This window comes from Anomaloglossus baeobatrachus, chromosome 1, assembly GCF_048569485.1.
Source record: "Anomaloglossus baeobatrachus isolate aAnoBae1 chromosome 1, aAnoBae1.hap1, whole genome shotgun sequence".
Lineage (NCBI taxonomy): Eukaryota > Metazoa > Chordata > Amphibia > Anura > Aromobatidae > Anomaloglossus > Anomaloglossus baeobatrachus.
Window position 1 is genome coordinate 634507992 of NC_134353.1, and position 23942 is coordinate 634531933.

General features: G+C 48.5%; 1 protein-coding gene across 1 annotated transcript; it reads left to right on the plus strand.

Annotated features, from left to right (window-relative positions):
* The first annotated feature begins 21192 nt into the window (after positions 1-21192).
* On the plus strand, positions 21193-22038 carry LOC142316813 (proteasome subunit beta type-11-like). The gene has a single exon (XM_075352652.1). The coding sequence runs from the start codon at positions 21193-21195 to the stop codon at positions 22036-22038; it is 846 nt and encodes a 281-aa protein (XP_075208767.1).
* The last annotated feature ends 1904 nt before the right edge of the window (positions 22039-23942 follow it).

The window sequence follows — 23942 nt, forward strand, 5'->3', positions numbered from 1 at the left end:
TTGCATAAAAGTTTTTACATGCGGCCCATCCGTTTTTTTTTCCGGTTGCGGCACGCTACTGAGCATGCGCAGTGGAAGAAACCACATGCGGCGTCCGGATGCGGTTTTTGCCGCATCGCGCCGCATCCAGCGTCCATAGGCATGCATTGAAAAATGCGCCGCAGCGGCCGGATGCGGCGCAATGCGGGTTTTTTTGCCGGAGCAAAAATTGTGCCAGGGAATGTTCCATCCGGCCGCCGCATGCGGCAAAAACCGGACGGAACGCAAGCCCATGCGGCACAATGCGGCGCCAATGCAAGTCAATGCTGGAAAAAACGAAACCGGTGGCAAAAAAATAGGTTTCGTTTTTTCAGCAGAGCGCCGGATTGTGCCGCACTGCTACAGCCGGATGTATGAAAGTAGCCTAATAGAAACACGGGCACCACTTCTGCATTTATTAGGCTGCTTTCACACATCAGTTTTTTGCCATCAGGCACAATCCGGCAAAAACATGAAAAAAATGGATCCGGCGTCTGTTGCCGACGGATCCATTTTTTCCCCCATAGACTTTCATTAGCGCCGGATTGTGCCGGATGGCCTTGCGTTTCATCCGTTTTTTGCCGGCAAAAAAAATCCGGCAAAATTTACTTACCCGGCAGCCGGATGAAATGTTGAAGTGAACATTTTTGTGTCCGGCAAAAAAAACGGATCCCGCCGGATCCGGCACCGTATGGCATGTTTTATAATGGAAGCCTTTGGACTCCGGATCCGGCGTAATGCGGCAAAAACCGGATTGGGCCCCCGGATCCGTTTTTTTTTTTTTAACTGAGCATGCTCAGTATCACACCGGATCTGTCAAAAAACTGAAGGAACTGATGGAAAAAACTGATGCAACTGATCTGTTTTTTTCGCCGGATCCGTCGCATCAGTTTTTTCGCCGGATTGTGCCTGATGCCAAAAAACTGATGTGTGAAAGCAGCCTTACCCACTGCTGGTTTGAGTCTCACCACACACTGAATGTGTTCACGTAACCCTCTAAAGGCCTCATTCAGACGTGAGGGTTTGTTTTTTTTTTACAAGAAAAATGGACAGAGTTTCATCAGAGTTTTATATTTTTTTCACTGATGAGAATAAGGGCTTGTTCAGACGTTCCATTTCTCAACATACAAGAGAAGTAGACCGATTTGTGGGATCAGACTGTTCACATTGTGACCCTCAGTTTTAGTGTCTCCACCTTCCCTGGCTATAACATGGCACCGAGTGCTGTCAGGTATTTCACTGCCCTATGTGTGTCGCTCCCGTGGAAGAAGCTGAGCTGCTCGGATCTGGGTTCGCTGTGGCTCCAGAGTCTCCGGACCTGGGGGTTGTGCAGCCACTCAAATGAAAGGGAGTATTTACAAGGGAGTTGATGTACAGTTCGTGATGCCACCCGTGGTGTACGGTAATTTGGGGAGTACCGCCGCTGCCGTTGGGAGTACCCGGGGTGATGAAGTGGGGCAGCAAGGTGTCGTAGCCCTCCACGGGTAGGAGGATGCCCCGGGACTTGGTGAGGGGTGCTGTGGGGTGCAGGGGTCAGTCTTGTACTCACTCAGTTCATAAGCAGACGGTGCAACCGGGTAAACCAATTCTCTGGGTACCGCTGCTGCTGAGGGGAGCTCGTCCGGGTCCCGTCCCCTATCGTGTTACCTGGTGATCCGTGACCTGCCTCCTGGCACTAAGTTTACTTCTCTGGTGGTCCCAGTAGTATGGAACTTGCCGGGCCCCGCTCCCCACTGTGACTAAGTATGGGATCTTGCTCTCAGGACTCACGCTTGGGATTTTCTGGACCGTTTTGGATTGGAAAGTCCTATCCCCCTCGTTGCGCTAATGCCCCGATTCTGGAGCGGGTGGGAACGGATCATAAAGGCTCTGTTCTCCTCAGGTGAATTGTCGGGTTGCCTGAAGCTACTCTGCGGCCTAGGGTCCGTCTACCCCGTCGTGCCTTCAGTCCCGGACCGTTGACAGTGCTAGGCTGCCGGCTGTCCTCGACAGGTCCAGGCACCTTGCCACAATCCCCTGCGACCGGGGGTCCGACTCCTCTAGGCCCAGACCACCATCTGCAACCTAGACAGCTTCTCTAGGAGCCACCGCTCCCGACCTCCTCTGAGCTCCTCACAGCTTGAGGGTTACTACTCTCCACTACTCGACTGACTACACTTCCTGACCTTCCCTCCCTGACCCCCAGGTGGGTGACTCTATTCCCTCAAGCCGTCCACTGGTGGGTGTGGTGCAGGGTGTATCTAGGATTTGATTTACTGTTGGAGGCAACACTATTAGTTAGGGACCCAGAACCAAGAGGGAGGTGGAATAATAATAAGTTTTATTTCTATAGCGCCAACATATTCTGCAGCGCTTTACGCTTTAAGAGGGGACATGTACAGACAATACAAAATAACAAAATTAAGATACCAGGAGGAGTGAGGGCCCTGCTCGTAAGCTTACAGCCTATGAGGAAATAGGGGAGACACAAAAGGTGAATGGGGGGGAGAAAAGCTTGTCATATATGGTCCAGCCATCGATTTAATAGGGTATTCAAAAGCAGCTGTATGAACCCGTCGGTGAGAATTTATACAGGTACAGGGGACAAGAACTGGAAGTACGTTTTTTGAAGGGCAGAAAGGGACTAGATTAGATCAGGGCAGTGAGGTGATAGGCTAGTCTAAAGAAATGCATTTTTAGGGCCCACTTAAAGGTGTGGATGTTGGGAATTAATCGGATTTCTCTTGGTAGTGTGTTCCAGAGCATAGGCGCAGCTCGTGAGAAATCTTGAAGACGGGAGTGGGAGGTTCGAATTGTTGAGAATGTCAGTCTTAAGTCATTAGCAGAGCGTAGGGCACGGGTGGGGTGATGGACAGAGATGAAGGAGTTGATGTAGGGTGGTGCAGAACCGTGGAGAGCTTTGTAAGTGAGTGATAAGTTTATATTGGATTCTGTAACGGATAGGCAACCAGTGCAATGACTGGCAAAGAGCAGAGGTATCAGTGAAGCGGTTGCAGAGGAAAATGATCCTGGCTGCGGCATTCAGGATGGATTGGAGAGGGGAGAGTTTAGTAACAGGGGAGAGTTTAGAATACTGCACGGAAAGGCAGCTTGTGCAGTACCCTGTGACGACGGGGCGTCACACATAGACTTGCATTGCTGAGTTTGATCTGATCTCAGACGCGTCTCCATGATATTTCACTGGCATTTGGTCTGAGGATAAAATTGTATATGTGCACAGCCACAGCCCCATAGATTTTCAGAGGTACGAGTGCTAGCGGGGAAAAAAAACCCAAATAAGGCCCAATGTACACGCTGTGTTTTTTTTGCCGCGTTTTGTATGAATTGCTGCAGAAAATGTTCATAACCCTTCTGCAGTCATTCCCCAGCAAAACCTATGGTAAAAAAAAAAAAATGGTGTGCGCACACTGTTTTTTTCCCTACAAGTTTTGCTGCAGAATTTCTGAAGCAAAAAGAATGAGTATGTCACTTCTTTTCTGCAGGTACCTGCGTTTTTTGCCATAGACAATGGTAAAAAACCGCAGGGACCAACCTGTGGAAAAACCGTGGCAAAAACGTGGGTGTGGTTTTACCTCAGTTTTTGCCATGGGTGCGGTATTCTGCCAGAGGGTGTGGATTTTTCTTAAGAAAAGTCAATTTTCTAGTGCGCACATTGCCTAAAACTGACGGAAATGAGGTTAGTGTAGTGCCAGTGGCATGTCTGCACGGTTCTCCCACACCATTTCTTTCATTTTCCAATGAGACTTTACAGCGATAAGTATTAAGTAAGGTGTGGTGTGGGCGCCTGTTTATGGCACACTTCTCTCCATTCTAATATACCTTTTTCACGGTCTGAGAAGAGAAGTTTGAGAAACCTCCAGCAGTGTTTTTTTCATACTAAAAAACTGATGAAACTCTGACCAAATTGTGTTGATGAAAACAAATTGTTGAACCTGAAGCATTGACCAAACTATGGCCACCTGCACAAGCCGAGTATTTGGTGAGCTTTTTACCTCAGTATTTGTAAACCAAAATCAGGAGTGGGTGATAAACACGGAAGTGGAGCCCGTGTTTGTATTATACTTTTCCTCTGATTGTTCCACTCCTGGTTTCAGCTACAAACACTGAGGTAAAAAACTCCCCAAATACTCAGTGCGCGCACATGGCCTAATGGTAACAACTGACACACTGAACACTCTGATGACACTGGTCAAAAAACTCTAATGAAACTCGGACTGTTTTTTGCATATGAGAAAAATCACTGACCTCTGAAGGAGGCCTTAAACGACTGCCGATTGTCTAAATGTAAGCCAATCAGCGCCATTTTATACCAGCCTGCCACTCTTCACAAGCTATAATAATATAGCACACAATTCATATGTAAACTATTGATACGATTGTTCAGTACACATAGAATACTATTCTTCTCAGCAGCATATGTCCTGTTCTCACAAGACAATGTGCTGCCGAGAACAATGATTTCTAAGCAAACGGCGGACATGCAACCGATGCATCTGCACTGGGGCCCAGAGGGAAGGGGGGGCCCCTGGTCTGCCTAGACAGCGTGGATTCCGGGTCCTCGGCGGACCCCCTGTATTTGATATAGAGGGGGCCCGCTGCCGGTAACCGCAGTTGTTTGAATGCCCTATGGGCCATCAAACGTCACTGCTATGCACCAAGCGCTGACGTCAGCATGTAGTGCATAGCAGTGATGTTTAATGGCCTCCGGCCTAACAAAGGTCGGGCATCTTTGGAGCAGCCTCTGATAGGCTGGTGGCCATTAAATGTCACTGCTATGTGCCGGTGACGTGTAATGGCTGTGTACGCAGAGGCTGCAATGACTGGGCTTCAGACTGCAGAGACTGAGTACACACTGAGGGACAGTGTGAGACAGTGGGGTGGGTGGACCACATGAAAAATAGGGGGCACAGTATTAAGAAGTGAAGGAACAGTATGAAGAAGGGGGGAACAGTATGGAAAGGTAAGAATTTAGGGGCACAGTATGGATAAGTAGGACCATAAGCACAGCATGGATAAGTGGGAGTGTACCGCCCTGCGCTCGGCTGCAGCCGAGCCGCTCGGGTCCGGGCTCGTTGGTGGGTGGCTTGAGCACCTCCGCACCCCGGGGTCACTTCGCTCTGAAAGGGGATGCTGGCGCTTTTGGTGGGGGTTAGGTAGGTGCACGGCCGGAGCCGCGCTTGAGTTCGTGGTCTTGGCCTTTCTCCTGCACCGTGTTGTGTATTTGGGCTGCCTGCACTTCAGCAACGGGAGTCCGCTCCCCGACTTTGTGAATGTCGGGGGAGCCCTTTTGCCCGCAGACGCTGGCCCGTGGGATCTCTCTGCCTGTGCGGTGGCTTTCTATCCCCCTCGGTGGGCTGTTGTCTTCAGTCGGGACTTGGGTGGGAAAGAACCTATAGTCCAGACCGCAATCCGTTAATTAACTCAGACCAGTGTATTCTGGACCTCGTTTCAGGGTCTGAGTACCCCTCTGTGTGCTCTGGTTTCCGAGTCGGTACCGGCGGGCCACTACTCTGTCCCAGTCCACCACGGTTCCACCGAGCCGTCTTCCCGGCTCCTGCAGGCTAAGGCCACCGTTTGCCTCCTAGCCAAAGCTGCCCGGGCTCCAACCCTGGCACCTGTCAGACTGTCACAGGCCTGACCTCCTCCACTCCTCAACACTAAAACTCAACTTACTGTGTTTCCTGCCTCAAGCCCTCTGAACTCCTCGGTGGGTGTGGCCAACCGCCTGGCTCCGCCCCCTGGTGTGTCCATCAAGCTCAGAGGGGTGACTAGGTTTTAATGGTTGGCTGATGACACCTTTTTAGGGGACAGGTGTTGTGCGGGGCGCTAACTGTGACTACCTGGCTAGTCCAGGGCATCACAGGAGCATAGGGGGAATAGTATGGAGAAGTGGGAGCATAGGGGGGACAGTATGGATAAGTGGGAGTATAGAGGGACAGTATGGATAAGTGGGAGGCAGCATGGGGGGATTGTATGGAGAAGTGGAAGCATAGGAAGGATAGTATGGAAAACTAGGGGAACTATATGTTGAAGTGGGAGCGTGGGTGGACAGTGCGGAGAGGTAGATCTGTTTTCTGGTAACAACCTTACCATTGATAAAGAAGCCTCCCATTAAATTTTGTATTCACTGAATGTCTGTGCTTGTGATGTACTGTGATAATATACTCACCTACTGCTGCTCTCTCTGGTGTCCATCACCGGCCTCCTCTTCTCAGTGATGTCGCTGAGCTACAGACTCTTCGGGATTCGCTGCTCTGCATGTCCCAGAGGTGACTTTTTGCATCGGGGAGGAGGGGGGGGGGCACACACAATTCTTGCACAGGGGACCTTTGCTCTCAGTGTCCACCCCTGAGCTTAACCCCTTCACGAGATATGAAGTAAACATACATCATATGTCGTGTCCCTGCCTTTGATGTGGGCTCGCATGCAACTTTTATGCAGACGATGGCTGATTTAATCAGCCGTCATCCTCCACTAACAGTAGCGGGTGGATCGGAGATCCACCTGCAGCTGTTAACTAGATGAATCCCACTTTCAAGAGCGCATCATTCCCTGCGCCCATCAACACACTCATGACGTGATCGCAAGGCGGCTATGAGTCGTCCTGAGAGCCAGGGATCAGCTGATGACTGCTGTGTCTGTCATAACGCACTTCCTGTGAACTCCGGAAAATGGCGAGAAAAGGAAAACATTTTTTTCTTATAAATTTCCGATTTTTTTTTCACCACTTAAAAAGAAAAAAAAAACAACTATACATGTCTGGTATCTATGAACTCATACTGACCAAAGAGTGATGTTGCCAGATCGGTTTTACCATATATTGAACATGGTAAATAAAAATAAAAAAAATCAGTTGAAGAATTGGACTTTTTGTTTGCAATTTCGCCGCACTTGGATTTTTTTCCCCTATTTTCCAGTACATTATATGGTACAATGAATATAATAATAATAATAATAATAATTTTTATCTATATAGCACCAACATATTCTGCAGTGCTTTACAATTCAGAGGGGACATGTACAGACTATATGAGACAATACAAAATAACAAAATTCAGATACCAAGAGGAGTGAGGGCCCTGCTCGTAAGCTTACAGTCTATGAGCAAATAGGGGAGGCACAAAAGGTGAATGGGGGGAGAGAAGCTTGTCATATATGGTCCAGCCATCAATTTAATAGGGGATTCAAAACCACCTGCGTGGACCGGTCGCCAGCAGAATTTATACATACAAAGTGTAAAAAAAAGTACATAAAGAGAAAGGAACCAGAAGGTCAAGGGAACGAGAAATGGAAGTAAATTTTATGAAGGGCAGAATGGGACTAAATTAGATGAGGGAGATGAGGTGATAGGCTAGTCTAAAGAAATATGTTTTTTGGGTACGTTTAAAGGTGTGGATGGTGGGAATTAATCGAAATGGTCTTAAAAGTGTGTTCCAGCGCATTGGCGCGGCTCGTGAGAAATCTTGACGATGGGAGTGGGAGGTTCGAATTATTGAGGATGTCAGTCTAAAGGCCCCGTCACACACAGAGATAAATCTTTGGCAGATCTGTGGTTGCAGTGAAATCATGGACATATTGTTCCATTTGTACACGGCCACAAACCTGGCACTGATTGTCCACAATTTCACTGCAACCACAGATCTGCCACAGATTTATCTCTGTGTGTGACAGGGCCTTTAGGTCATTAGTAGAACGGTGGGCACGAGTGGGGTGATAGACAGATGAGGGAGGTGAAGTAGGGCGGTGCGGAACTGTGGAGCGCTTTGTGGGTCAGAGTGATAAGTTTATATTGGACTCTGTAGCGGATAGGCAACCAGTGCAATGACTGGCACAGAGCAGAGGCATCAGTGAAGTGGTTGGAGAGGAAAATGATCCTGGCTGCAGCATTCAGAATGAATTGGACAGGGGAGAGTTTAGGGGAGACCAATTAGTAAAGAAGTACAGTATTCCAAGCGAGAATGAATAAGAGCAACAGTAAGAGTTTTTTGCAGAGTCAACAGTAAGAAAAAGTTGAATTCTAGAGATGTTTTTGAGGTGAAGATAACAGGAGCGAGCGAGTGAACGAATGTGGGGAGTGAAGGAGAGATTGGAGTCAAATATAACCCCAAGACAACGGGCGTGCTGCTGGGGCGTAATGATAGAACCACACACATAAATGGTAATATTGGGTTTCGGAAGGTTAGGAGAGGGAGGAAACAGAAGAAGTTCAGTTTTTGAAAGGGTCAGTTTTAGATAGAGGGAGGACATGATGTTGGAGACAGCGGACAGACAATCGCTAGTGTTTTGTGATATAGCAGAGGTGATGTCAGGAGACAATGTATACAGTTGGGTGTCATCAGCATAGAGATGATACTGGAAGCCAAATCTGCTGATGATTTGTCCAATAGGGGCCGTGTTTAGAGAGAAAGGAAGGTGGCCGAGGATGAACCTTAAGGAACCCCATCCGTAAGGGGAAGAGGAGAGGAAGAAGAGCCGGCAAAAGATACAGTGAAGAAGCGGTCAGAGAGATAGGAGGAGAATAAGAGAAAACTGTGAGGAGGAGCTGGTGATCCACAGTATCAAATGCAGTGGAGAGATCCAGGAGAATCAGCAGGGAGTAGTGACCATTAGATTTAGCTGTTAGATCATTAGAGACATTAGTAAGAGCAGTTTCAGTAAGTTTAAAGCTGGGTTCACACATAGCGACAACGACATCGCTGTTACGTCACCATTTTCTGTGACGTAACAGCGACCTTGTAAGTCGCTGTTATGATCGCTGCTTAGCTGTCAAACACAGCGACGCAGCAGCGATCATAACGTCGCTACATGTGCAGAGAGCAGGGAGCCGCGCACACTGCTTAGCGCTGGCTCCTTGCTCTCCTAGCTACAGTACACATCGGGTTAATTAACCCGATGTGTACTGCAGCTACATGTCACAGTGCAGAGAGCAGGGAGCCGCGCACACTGCTTAGCGCTGGCTCCTTGCTCTCCTAGCTACAGTACACATCGGGTTAATTAACCCGATGTGTACTGCAGCTATATGTCACAGTGCAGGGAGCCGCGCACACTGCTTAGCGCTGGCTCCTTGCTCTCCTAGCTACAGTACACATAAGTTTAATTACCCGATGTGTACTGCAGCTACATGTGCACAGAGCTTGAGCCGGCACTAGCAGCAAGAGCGGCGGAGGCTGGTAACGAAGGTAAATATCGGGTAACCAGAGAAAGGTCTTCCCTTGGTTACCCAATGTTTACAGTGGTTACAGCTTTCTGCAGCTGCCAGACGCCGGCTCCTGCTCCCTGCTCGCTTCATTTCGTCGCTCTCTCGCTGTCACACACAGCGATGTGTGCTTCACAGCGGGAGAGCGACGACGAAAAAATGAAGCAGGACATTCAGCAACGAGCAACGACCTCACAGCAGGGGCCAGCTCGTTGCTGGATCTCACACACAGCGACAGCGACGGGACGTCGCTGCAACGTCACAGAAAATGGTGACGTAGCAGCGACGTCGTTGTCGTCGTCGCTGTGTGTGACACACCTTAAGGAGCGGAAACTGGATTATAGAGGGTCGAAGACAGAGTTATCTGACAGCGGATTAGACGGGAGTGGACCAAGTGTTCCAGGAGTTTGGAGATAAAGGGGAGATTAGGGACTGCTCTGTAGTTAGCAGCGCAGTTTTGGTCCAGGGATGTTTTATTAAGTAATGGGTGTATGCTGGCATGTTTGAAGGAAGAGGGAAAAACACCAGAGGAGAGAGAGATTGAATATTTTAGTTAGGTGAGTGCTGACAGCTGGGGTGACAGATTTAAAGAGATATGAGGGAATTGGGTCACTAGTGCAGGTAGTAGGGCGAGAAGATTAGAGGAGCCTTGTGAAAGTGAGCTAGATGAAGTGTAGGAGGGCAGACAATGTGTGGTGTTATTTCTGGTGTACAGTACAGACAAAAAGTTTGGACACACCTCATTCAAAGAGTTTTCTTTATTTTCAGGACTCTGAAAATTGTAGATTCACATTGAAGGCATCAAAACTATGAATTAACACATGTGGAATGAAATACTTAACAAAAAAGTATGAAACAACTGAAAATATGTGTTGTGTTGTGCAGAGGTCTGGTCTGGTGGATACACAGCTGATAGTCCTACTGAATAGACTGTTAGAATTTGTATTATGGCAAGAAAAAAGCAGCTAAGTAAAGAAAAACGAGTGGCCATCATTACTTTAAGAAATGAAGGTCAGTCAGTCCGAAAAATTGGGAAACTTTGAAAGTGTCCCCAAGTGCAGTGGCAAAAACCATCAAACGCTACAAAGAAACTGGCTCACATGATGACCGCCCCAGGAAAGGAAGACCAAGAGTCACCTCTGCTGCGGAGGATAAGTCTATCAGCCTCAGAAATCGCAGGTTAACAGCAGCTCATATTAGGCTCCTTTCACATTGCGTTTTTCCCTGCGTCCACAGGTCCCGTCGGAGCATCCGTCCGAACCGCCCCTCCCCCACTCTGCAAAGCGTGTTCCGGACGCATGCGCCCGGCAGGGCCCTTCACTGTAATGGAGCACACTGCGTTAGCGTGTGCTGTTTTCTGCCATTTTTGCACATATACGTTTTCTGCAGACGGACACCCGAACGTAGTGGACTCTACATGCCTGGTTCCCACCGTGAAGCATGGAGGAGGAGGTGTGATGGTGTGGGGGTGCTTTCCTGGTGACACTGTTGGGGATTTATTCAAAATTGAAGGCATACTGAACCAGCATGGCTACCATAACCTCTTGCAGCGGCATGCTATTCCATTCGGTTTGAGTTTAGTTGGAACATAATTTATTTTTCAACAGGACAATGACCCCAAACACACCTCCAGGCTGTGTAAGGGCTATTTGACTAAGAAGGAGAGTGATGGGGTGCTACGCCAGATGACCTGGCTTCCACAGTCACCAGACCTGGGCCCAATAGAGATGGTATGGGGTGAGCTGGACCGCAGAGTGAAGGCAAAAGGGCCAACAAGTACTAAGCATCTCTGGGAACTCCTTCAAGACTGTTGGAAGACCATTTCCAGTGACTACCTCTTGAAGCTCATCAAGAGAATGCCAAGAGTGTGCAAAGCAGTAATCAAAGCAAAAAGGTGGCTACTTTGAAGAACCTAGAATATAAGACATATTCTCAGTTTCGGTTGTTTCACACTTTTTTTTTTAAGTATTTCATTGATGCCGTCAATGTGAATCTACAATTTTCATGAAAATAAAGAAAACTCTTTGAATGAGAAGGTGTGTCCAAACTTTTGGTCTGTACTGTATATGGTCAACTTTTTTTTTTTTTTTCTTTTAAATATTTGGCCAGATCATTGGTACTGAGGTTGGTGGTTGAGGCCAGAACTATGGAAGAAGCGGAGGAAAAAACAAAAAGGAGAAAATGACCATGGCCTGAAGAGGTTGAAGCCCTTAATGACAGAGCCAATTTTGACCTTAACCCCTTCCTGACCTTGGATGTACCCTGTACATCCTGGCAAGCTTGGCTTATCTGAAAGCGAAGCCCTGGCTCTCACAGCCACAGACTGTCGCTACGCCACCACTGGCTATTTAACCTCTTGAATGCCACTATCGATATCAATTACGGCACTAGGGAATTGGAAGAGGGATTGCGTTCCGTCTCACCTCCTATCAGTGCTTCTGCGATATAATTGTGAGGACCTGATCGTTGCCATGGTGACTCAAAGTTGTCATGACGACCTCCAGGTCACCCAGCTACTGGAAGCCTCAGGGATCATGTCAGCAACATGATCCCTAATGCTTCTGTCAGTACTGCACCAATAGCTATAGTATATTGCAATGATCGAGTATTGCAGTACAGTGTAGCTGTGATCATAGCAATGAAAGGTTATGTCGTTCTATATAGGGAATAAGTAAAAAAATAAAAAAAACTGTACAAATACAAAAAAAAATATTCCAATAAACATGTATATTTATGTAAAAAAATAAAATAAGTATGTATATTTGGTATCACCGCATCCGTAACAACCCGATCTATAAAATCGTCACATTAGTTAACCCCTTCAGTAAACGCAATGAAAAAAATAATAAAACTTGTTTTTTTATCCAACAGCTGACAGAAAAGTAGAATAAAAAGTCATATATAAATAAAAATGGTACTGCTGAAAACGGGATCTTGTTTTTATTGCTTTAAACCTCTCTTACAAGCCTAAGGCTATGTGCGCACGTGTGCGCTCTGCACTGCACCTAAAAGGTGCGTTTCAGAGCGCAGCTGAAAAGCTCCGTTCTGAAGCGCATGGTGCCGGTGAGAACGTGCGCTCTGCCTGCAGCTCCTGCCATAGACAGAGCAGGGGCTGCCGGCAAAGCGCACGGAAGAAGTGACATGTCACTTCTTAGAACACAGCGATTCAGGCAGCAGCCGAATTTCTGCGTTCTAATATGCCACGTGCGCACGGCCCCTGCACAATCTCCATAGACTGTGCAGGGGACGCAGGACGCATGCAGTTACGCTGCGCTACAAAGCGCAGCGTAACTGCATGAATTACGCACACGTGCGCACATAGCCTTAAAGTGACTCTGTCAGGACGTTTTTGCTATGTAATCTGAAGTGAGCATGCTGTAAGAGATAACATGGAGTTTACAGCCAGCCTTCTCTTATCACAAAGTCTGCTTTTGTTTACCTGCAATGTTAGTTTAAGCCTTTTAGATTTATCATTAGAAGGTCTGAGGAGCTTCTGAGCTGTAGTCTGACTGTGCACCTGTGCCGCCCCCGAGCCAGCAGCCAGTGCTGCTCGGATCCGGATCTGCGGTATGGCTCGAGGGACTCTACTGGACCCGGGGGTCGCGCAGACACTTCGAATAAAAAGGGACGTAATTGTACGGGATTTGCTGTAAAACTGTCTGTGACGCCACCCACGGTGTGTGGTGAGTTGTAGCACCACCGCTGCCGTTATGGGACACCCGGGGAAGATGTGATGGCAGCTGGATGTTAACCCCTCCGTGGGTAGGGATGTATGCCCCGGGGTCCAGTGTTGTGCAGGGTTGCAGGAATCAGCACACTTACAGTTCGGTTGTCCTGGTGCTGGATGAGGTTGCACTGATGTGTGGAGTCAATAAACACACAGTTCTTTTGGTAAACCAAGGTGATGGTGGCCGGCCTCCGCAGACGGGTGTATCTGGTCCCACACCCGGGCTAGTGATCAGTGACTCTTTCCTCTGCACTCTGTATTTTCTGTGATGGACTTCCCGGTGTGTAACACAGAAGTCCGCTCCCGGTCCCTTGGTTGGGAGCTGTGCCCGTCTGACGCTGACCCGTGGGATCTACCGGGCCCTGGCGGATGCCCTATCCCTCTCTGTGGGTGGTTGTCTACTTTTCAGGACTTAGGTTGGGACAGAACCTATAATCCGGCCCTCAATTGGTTAATTAGCTAGGCCGTTGGTGCCAGTCCTGGCTTCAGGGTCCAAGTACCCCCTTGTGCACGGTTTCCGGGTCGCTTCTCCGGTGTCGGTACCGGTGGATGGTTATCCTACTAGTTGCCAGGCCGTTGAGGGTCGGGTCAGGCGATGTCACGGGTGGCCTTGCATGGTTCCGTTGCCCCGAGGCATGCAGTAAATGTAGGGAAAGCAGGGTTATTGGGAAAGTTTGTTGTGACACCACCTGTGGTATGCCGCCAGGGAGTGGCCGCCGCTGCAGAATTCCTCACCGGGGCGGGTGTTATGGCAGCCGGGATGGTGTTGCTCCCCACTGGTAGAGCGGGCCCCGGGTGGGATGACGGGGTTGGTAGTCCCCTGCGAGCGCCGGAGTGCGTGGCGACAGCGTCGCTAATCAGAGTCTGAGTTGGCAACTGCGATTCCAGGTTCTTTTACTCACTGATATAAAGCTGCACCCAGGTGCTGGTCTCTGCAGTCGTGGACTCCGGTCAATCCCAAGCAAGTGAGGGGCCACCACCCGTGTTTGGAGAGAGAGAAAGTGAGCAAGTGTCCTTTTTCTAGGATGTCCCCCTCAGCAGTTATGAACCCTGGTTGAGCTCCCGCTCCAAGCCCCGGGCCTAGTAAAGTCCAAGAGTTCCAGAAGTGTCTTGTCAGAACTATGGTCCCGACTTGTCTGTGTCATGGCAGTGTGTTGTGCCTACTTCTACCCCCAAGTGGAACCCCCCCCCAGGTGGCTGGCTTCAGTGACCGGGGAAGTCCCATGCATCGTGATGGCCACCCCCCTATCTAGAAGAAAAATATAATTATTACCAGCTACCTGAGGTTGCTTCAATGAGGCTTTATAGCATTGCTGAGAGCACGGAAAAAATCATGTGGTCAGATGTTCAAATGCAAGTTAAGAAAAAGGTAATCCAGCCCTTCAAGTTGAGGTAGTTTTATTTATAGAAAAATAACAATTTACATGATAGAAAAGTATAAAAAAATGCGTTTTGGCTGAAGCTACATGTCAGTCTTTGTCAGTTGCATGCATGCAACTGACAAAACCTACCTCAACTTGAAGAGCTGGATTACCTTTCTCGTAACCCCCCAAATCTACCCTGAGCCAACCCCGACCCTGTGAGAAGGCTCCTAAGCTGTATGTAAAGTGTGAATGTGGAATAACGGTGATTAAGCCCTTCTTACCTGTGATGGATACCGCACCTTAACTGAGGTGCAGTACCCTGTGGAGGCTCCCTGTGGTGACCAGAGCCTCAGGGGCGCCACAGATACTTGGGAGTTATCAGTCATCATCAGACTGCGGACCATACAGGAACCGCAATAAGGCCTCAGTCTCACTTGTGTGACGCCCCTGGACTATCAGGTCATCACAGGGTACTGCACAAGCTGCCCTCCCGTGCAGTATCCAAGTCCCTTATGGTTCTGGCTCTCCATCCTACAGTGTTGCCTCCAACAGCAAATCAAATCCTAGTTACACACTGCACCACACCCACCAGGCACACCAGTGGACGGCTTGAGCGGAATAGAGCCGCCTACCTGGGGGTCAGGGAGGGGAGGTGAGGAGTGTAGTTGTGACGCCCTGGCAAAACCAGGTAGTCACAGAAAGAGTTAATTCTCCTTGGCAGCTACACATCCCCACACAGATGTACACCAGCCAATCAGGCCCTACTCACCGCCTCTATATATAGGGCTAGCCGCTGAGGAACAGGGCACCCAAAAAATTAAGGTGTATTTGACCTCCATTGCTAGGTAGGGATAAACATCAGGGAACATTAGGTTCCTTTTTCCCATTATTGTGATACCTAAATAACCCAATGATAGCAGGTGGTGCACGTCCCTTGCCCACTGCCCTATTTGAGGACCTCACTAAATAATTACTTATCACGACTTTGTTAGTGACTTGTACAATTGGATATGGTCCAGTGTTTTAGATTTAGATATAATTTTTTAATGATAATAATAAACGTGACGTTTTAGAGGTTTTTTCTGGTCAATATAGATATAGTGGATCCTCTTGACTATATACCATTGACACTAGTTTTGTTGTCTACTCACCCCCTCCCCAGGAAAAAGGGAGGGGGGCGGGAGGAGCTAAGGGAGAGAGAGGAGTCAGGTTTCAGTTTGTGTTTAGACAGTGGAGAGCTGACAGGGGAGGCTTGGAGCTCCCTGGAGAGAAGGTGGTAGCCGGGGTTGGAGCCGTGGACTACCGGACTAGGTGGCCGTGAGGGCCACAGGCGACGGAGATCCGGTCGCGGGGAACCTGAGGTGACCGGGACAGGGTTGTAGCCCGCCGGTGCTGGGAGAAGGACCCGATCCGGAGGCCGTTCAAACGGACTAGTCCAGACAAGAAAGAGACAAACAGAGTGTGGAAAGAAGGGCCCTGGCTGTACATCTAGGTGTGGGACCTGAAGACACCAGCCGAAGGTGACCGGCCATTTGGCAAGTTGGTTGACAAAACAGACTCTGTGTTTCCTGACCCTACACATGAAAGCAGCCTCATCCAACACCAGGACAACCGAACTGTAAGTGTGCTGATCCCTTCAAGCCCTGCCACCACCACAACTCCCAATTGGGCCCCGGGACTACAACTCCCCTACCCATGGAGGGGATCCCATCTTGCTGCCCCCACATCATCAGTCCTGGGCACGGTCCCCAGAGGCAGCGGCGGTGCCACCATCTCATCACCGCAACCCACGGGTGGCGTCACAGACAATCTCCCTTTACATATTCCCCTTTTGTTGTTGAGCCTGGGATCACAGACCGGGTCATGCCACCGTGATACCTCTAGAAGTGACCGCATTGGCCCGGTTCTGAGTACCCCCTATCCCTGGGTGACACATTTTGGCGTCACAAACAGGATTCTTACCCCATCCGTGACCTGGATGACGTGCGCCTTGTAATCCGTGAACTGTTTGAAAAATTTTGACCTGCCACCATCTTGCCCGCCAAAACAACGGCACCATCTTCTTCTTCCCCGAAAACAGCGCAAAGTTGAAGCCCTGCCCCCTGGGAACACGGCCGGAGGAGTGCTCACAAAAGACCAAGGGGGGGCGGGCAGAGAAGTGGTGACATGTAACCAGAACTGTAAAATGCAGGGACGCCAGGACTCTGCAAAATTCCGTTCCTGGACACAAGAGCGGCAAGATGTCACAGCAAGCTGCAACCACGATGACATCCCATCCGGCCCCAAGCCAGGCTGCAACCCCGATGACATATCACCCGGCCCCAAGCATGGCCGCAACGGTGATGACGTCGGCTCCGGCAGTCCGCCCAGCCGCAACGGTGATGATGTCTGCTTCGTCAGTCCGCCCGGTCGCAACGACGGCAGCACCCATACTGAAATCGCCCCCAGCTGCAGTGCCAGCCGCTCCCAAATGCCCCGTCCTGGCTGTGGAGCAGCCGGAGTGCACCTGCAGAGAGGAGGAGCAAGCCACTGAGCGATGGGGCCCTCGGCAGTTAGCAAGGCCGGATGTAGCCGGTGCCGAGGGCATCCGAGTGGGCCTGGCTCCTGAGGAGGAGGAAGAGCACAGAACCCGTGCCCTGTACTGGGAGTGGCGGCAGCAGCAGCAGTGGTAGCGGAACATGGACGGCTACCCGCAAGTTTAAAGAATGACTGTTTTATGGACTGTCACCCCTGTTGAAAGTCCTCAAGTTCCCGGAGGAGGCCATCTGCACAGCAGGTGGGGGGTGGCAGGATAGTTAAAGGTTAAGCAAACGTACCTCCCGATATGGGAAGATGTATGGTTGTAATGTGTTAACTTTTTCTTTTCCTGTTAAAATAAACGTCAGTGGCTGGACAGCCCGTGTGCGGGCTGTATTCAACCAAGGGGGAGTGTGACACCCTGGCAAAACCAGGTAGTCACAGAAAGAGTTATTTCTCCTTGGCAGCTACACAATCCCCACATAGATGTACACCACCCAATCAGGCCCGACTCACCCCCTCCCCAGGAAAAAGGGAGGGGGCGAGAGGAGCTAAGGGAGAGAGAGAGGAGTCAGGTTTCAGTTTGTGTTTAGGCAGTGGAGAGCTGAGGAGGAGAAGAGGAAAGATACCGCATACAAAACAGGGGCACACCTACAACAATAATGAAGGTAGTGGAGAGCTGACAGGGGAGGCTTGGAGCTCCCTGGAGAGAAGGTGGTAGCCGGGGTTGGAGCCCTGGACTACCGGACTAGGTGGCCGTGAGGGCCACAGGCGACGGAGATCCGGTCGCGGGGAGCCTGAGGTGACCGGGACAGGGTTGTAGCCCGCCGGTGCTGGGAGAAGGACCCGATCCGGAGGCCGTTCAAACGGAGTAGTCCAGACAAGAAAGAGACAAACAGAGTGTGGAAAGAAGGGCCCTGGCTGTACATCTAGGTGTGGGACCTGAAGACACCCGCCGAAGGTGACCGGCCATTTGGCAAGTTGGTTGACAAAACAGACTCTGTGTTTCCTGACCCTACACATGAAAGCAGCCTCATCCAACACCAGGACAACCGAACTGTAAGTGTGCTGATCCCTTCAAGCCCTGCCACCACCACAACTCCCAATTGGTGCCCCCACATCATCAGTCCCGGGCACGGTCCCCAGAGGCAGCGGCGGTGCCACCATCTCATCACCACAACCCATGGGTGTCGTCACAGACAATCTCCCTTTACATATTCCCCTTTTGTTGTGGAGCCTGGGATCACAGACCGGGTCATGCCACCATGATACCTCTAGAAGCGACCCCATTGGCCCGGTTTTGAGTAACCCCTATCCCTGGGCGACACATAATCAGTCAGTCAGAGAGAGGGTGTGAAGAGAGAAGTGAAGGAGAGAGGTTGGGAGTAGTGGCTCCCAGGAGAAGCTGTCTAGGTTGCAGATGGTGGTCTGGGCCTAGAGGAGTCGGACCCCCGGTCACAGGGGATTGAGGCTAGGTGCCTGGACCTGTCAAGAAGGACTGTCAGCAGCCTGGTCCTATCACCGGTCCGGGAGCGAAGGCATGGCGGGGTACACGGACCCTAGGTCGGGTAGAAGCTTCAGGCAACCCGGCATTTAACCTGAGGAGAACGGAGCCTTTATGATCTGTTTCCACCCGCTACAGAATCGGAGCACTAGCGCAACGAGGGGGATAGGGCTTTCCATACAAGCAGCCCAAGAAAATCCCAAGCGTCAGCCCTGAGAGCAGGCTCCCACACTTAGCCACAGTGGGGAGCGGGGCCCGACAAGTTTCATACTACCGGACCACTAAGTTGAAGTTAAACTTTGTGCAAGGAGGCAGGTCACGGATCACCAGACAGCACTGTGGGGGACGGGACCCGGACGAGCTCCCCTCGAGAGGCAGCGGCACCCAGAGACTTGGTTTACCCGGTTGTCAGCGTCAGCTTATTGCCTGAGTGAGTACCTGAGTGATCCCCCTTTCCGGCACCCAGTGGCATCATCCAGAACCCTGGGGCCTTCCCCTACCTGTGGCGGGCGATTACACCTTGCTGCCCCACTCCATCACCCCGGGTGCTCCCAACAGCAGGGGCGGTACCTTCCCATTACCGTACACCACAGGTGGCGTCACGAACTATCTACCAAATCCCCTGTACATATCCCCCCCTTTCACTTAGGGGTACTTTGCACGTTGCGACATCGCTACTGCGATATCGTCTGGGTCAAATCGAAAGTGACGCACATCTGGTGCCGGTAACGACGTCGCAACGTGTGAAACCTAGATGCGCCGATTAACGATCGCAAAAGCGTCGTAAATCGGTGATCTGTGTAGCATTGGAAATTTTCATAATGTCGCACCAATAGGAGATACGATGTTGCTCCTCGTTCCTGCGGCAGCACACATCTCTGTGTGTGAAGCCGCAGGAGCGAGGAACATCTCCTTACCTGCCTCTAATGGCTATGTGGAAGGAAAGAGGTGGGCGGGATGTTATGTCCCGCTCATCTCCGCTCCTCCGCTTCTATTGGCCGCCTGTCGGTGACGTCGCTGTGACGTCGCATTACCCGCCCCCTTAGGAAGGAGGCGGGTTGCCGGCCAGAGCGACATCGCAGGGAAGGTAAGTGCGTGTGAAGCTGCCGTAGCGATAATGTTCGCTACGGCAGCTATCACAAGATATCGCATGTGCGACGGGGGCTGGTACTATCACGCTCGGCATCACTAGCATTGGCTAGCGATGTCGCAGCGTGCAAAGTACCCCTTAGAGTGTGGCCCCAAGCCACCGGGTCCGGAGACCCTCGAGCCACGAACAGACACTACCCCCGGACCCGAGCGGTTCGATCCGCTGCTGGGGCGGCACACTTGCGTTTTGCATGGATGAGTGCAGTCCAATAAAACATTGGATTGCACTAGCATCAGTGTAAAACTATGGGGCAGTGTCCATCTGTGAATGATTTCTCATGCCATATTGGCATGAGAAAAGAATAGGCCAATCTATTTTGTGTCTGATCAAAATGCGTGTAGATTTTAGGAAAAATTTCAACAAACTCATCTTCTGTGCTTTAATAGACTCCGGTAAAATTGACAATAGGACAATCTTTGGGGAATCAACCAAGTTCTCCCCATTTATTTTGTTATGCACATAAAAACTAATACCGTCAATACCGTGTATACAAGGGAGAGAGTATGTGACGGAGGGTCTTCCAAGAGGAAGAGTTTTCAAATTGCGTGAGGGTGAAAGTGAAAAATCTTATTTCTGTTGTGTTTTGTGAAGAAGACCTTCAGATGGCCAAATTGTGCCCAAAGTGTCAATATTTTGTATAACCACCATTATTTTCAAGCACTGCCTTAAGTCTCTTGGGGATAGAGTTCACTAGAACGTCACAGGAGCCATTGGAATCCTCTTCCACTTCTCAGAAATGCAGGGGTGGGGAAACTTTTTTCTTCCGGGGACCATTTGGAAATTTCTACCAACCTTCAGGGGCTGCAAAAAATTCATACATCACAGGAAGGGCTGGGGACATATATATACATCACATGAGGGGCTGGGGGCATATACACATCACAGGAGGGGCTGGGGACATACTGTATATATATCACAGGAGGGGCTGGGCACATATATATACATCACAGGAGGGGCTGGGGTATATACACATATATTTAACATAACATAAAATTTAACACACCGACTTCCCATTCATACCTGAAACACTTTAACACTAATGAGTCCCATGACATCAAGGAGGGAAACTACCTAATTGGGCACAATTTGTTCATTTTCACTTAGGGGGCGTACTCATTTTTGTTGCCAGCGGTTTAGCCATTAACAGCTGTGTGTTAGTTATTTAGAGGGCACACCGAATTGACACTGTTATACAAACAGTACACTCACGATTTTACATTTTATCAAAGTGTAATTTCTCCAGTGTTGTCTCATGAAAAAATATAATATAATATTTCCAAATTGTGAGGAATGTACTCACTGTTTTGATAACCTTTATATACGTTTAGGTAAGCACATGATTAAATATGGTATAACATGACTAAATAAGTTATGGTATATACAGGAGTAAATAATGTACTTCATAATTGCTCTGCATCAGTGGAAAAAAAAGTTTGTGTTTAGTGAGCTATTGATGAAGCATCATGAAGCTGCTTCCCCTCGTTTATCATCTTCTCTTCCTCCTCATGCTTTGGCATGTATTATAAGCTAAGTATCTTATTTCAGTGGATGCTGAACAGGGATTGGCTCTATAAACCATATTTACAGTGTATTATGCTTCTTCAATTACCATTGCCCTCCTCAAAGTATGATAAATGTGTCACCATTTATCAGCATTTTCATTCATAGTGGTTTACTCTCGGAAGAACCTCGAAGGCTTTTCTATCACTAGATGATATGGCACTGCAGAGTGTTTGTGGATGGGATGCAAGTAATTCAAGACCATATCCATCTCATAGGCTAAACTTGACTCCATCCTACAATTTTGCATACTCTCCAAACTTTCTTCAGACATTCCAGGGGTCTTCTTCTCACCATCGTGATTCTGGACCCCCACCTCCTGCACATGGCACTACCACTCTGGCCTTTCTTTATGCAAAGGGTGTTGGTGTCGCTACTGACTCACGTTCCTCTGCTGGAAAACTTGTCTGCAGCCCTGATAGCCGCAAGGCTTTTTTAATTCACAGTCATCTGCTGGCCACCACCTCAGGAAGTTCAGCTGATTGCCAGTTCTTTGGTCGAGCTTTGGCCAGAGAGTGTAAGCTGTATAAAGTGAGGAATGGATATATGCCAAGTGTTCAAGGAGCAGCCCGAATGTTAAGCGTCTTGATGATGCCATTCCGTGGAACTGATATCTGTGCTGCGGTCACCCTTTGTGGCTGGGATCGGAATGGACCGTGCATCTGCTACGTATACAATGATGGAACCCGTCTTTGTTCTGATATAATTTCTGTGGGATCAGGCTCTCCATATGCATATAGCATCATTGACGGAGGATATAGGCATGGAATGGACGAAGAGGAAGCCCGTCAACTTGCCAGGCGTGCAGTGTGCCACGCAGGGAAAAGAGATGCCTACTCTGGAGGATTTGTGGATATATACTGGGTCAGAGAAGGGGGTTGTGAAAGGGATCCTCGGGAAGACCAAGTACAACTTTATGCAAAAATGGAACAAGAAGAAAAAGATATGATGGAATATAAGAATAAAATCAAATCGGAAGAGCAGCCCCATGCCAAAGTCTAGCTGGTAATGCCATGAGTGCCCACCTTGCCAATAAAAAGCATGTCTAAGTCAATAAAAAGTGATCTTTTATCTTTATTGCTGGTTCCTTTCAGATATTTCTAGCTTTTTAGCACTATAATGGCATATTTTCAGGTGTTTTTTGTCTTATAAGCTTCTGTTAGATTATTTTACCTATTCGATGAATACTGTTGTTTGCATTATAGTGTACTATCAATCATCATAAATTAAAACCTGTGTACAAAACATGACTAGTATATAAGACCACTAAGAAAAAATGCACAAAACTATGCGAAAACAGTGGCAGATTTGTAGATGATATACTAGTATAGATCCATGAAAGGTATTGAGGTGACTAGATAAGCTGCTTGTGGAACCCATACCAATCTCTTACTTTAAAGGGTTTCTCTAGGAATAGAAAAAAACGAACTAAAGGAAGTTTCAATATAAATAAATTCTTAAATATGTTTAATTAGCAAATCACAATAATTTTGTCTATGGAGGTAATGACTATAGCCACTGCCTTATTACACTGACAGAGAGCTGTCTACAATGTTAGGACAAGAGCCTCTGAGCATGTACAGTAGAAAGACCCCTCCTCCCTTCATGTGTAGGAGATTGTGCCCCCAATGAATATTCTGAACTATACTTGAGGTATTGGAGGTACTGGGTGCTGAGGATAGAGAGTGCCTACATTGCTATAGACTTTCTGAATGGGCAATACATGGTACAGATATGACCTGCAGAAGAGCGTCCTACGCACATGCTCCTGTCAGTGTAATAAGGCAGCGGTTATTTTAATTCTATAGTCATTACCTCCATAAAGCCCTGTGCGCACACTGCACTTTTTGCCGCAGATTTGCTGTGGTTTTTGTTGCAGAAAAGGTGCGGTTTTTGTTCATAACCTCTCTGCAGTCCTTCCCCAGCAAAATCTATGGGAAATCCAAAATGCTGTGCGCACACGGCGTTTTTTTTTTCCCTACAGGTTTTGCTGCAAAATTTCTGCAGCAAAAAGAAGTAGCATGTCGCTTATTTTCCACAGGTACCTGCAGTTTTGCTATAGATAATGGTTAAAAACCGCAGGGATCAACCCGCGGAAAAACCGCAGCAAAACTGCAACAAACTGCGGTAAAGCCGCATGCGGATTTTGGATGCGTTTTTTTGCTGTGGGTGCGGAATTCTGCCAGAGGGTGCGGATTTTTCTTAAGAAACAGAAATTTCCCAGTGCGCACAGACCCTAAGGAAAACAATTGTGATTTGCTAATTTATTTATAGTGAAACTTCCTTTAGTTATCTTTTCATGGTCCTAGAGAACCCCTTCTCTCCCCTGATGTATAATTTACATCTCAGAATCCTACAGCCTTTGCACTGTGGACTGAAAGTCAGTTGCTCTAGGTCAGGGGTCTCAAACTCGGCTGAGTATAAGGGCCACACATAGAAAAAAAATTATTTGGGGGGCCGCATTATTTGCTGGACCCAGTGACATTTTTAGTGATCACGTATTTTTTCTATGCACCTTTTGGATCACGTTTTTTGAACATTTTTTGCTGGTTTATTATAATAAATGTGCACGTTTTTATTTCAGTTTATATATTAAAAATAATTTTTATGGGAAAAAAAAATCATTCTTTATTTAGATTTTTTTTGTTACATTTTATCCCCTTCTTGTAAGCAATATCGTTTTACAATTACCACCATATAGTAATTTTAGCCAACATATTGTAGTCATATTTCCATCCTGGTCCTCATCTTTTAGTAATGCCCCGATCCTGTATTAATGTTCCCATATTGTCCCCTGTGGTAATGTGCTGATATTGTCCCCTTAAAAACAAAAAAACAAAAAAGTGAGCCGGAGTATGAGATGGTATACATGGTACTTGTGAGACCATGTTCACACTGGCCATGAG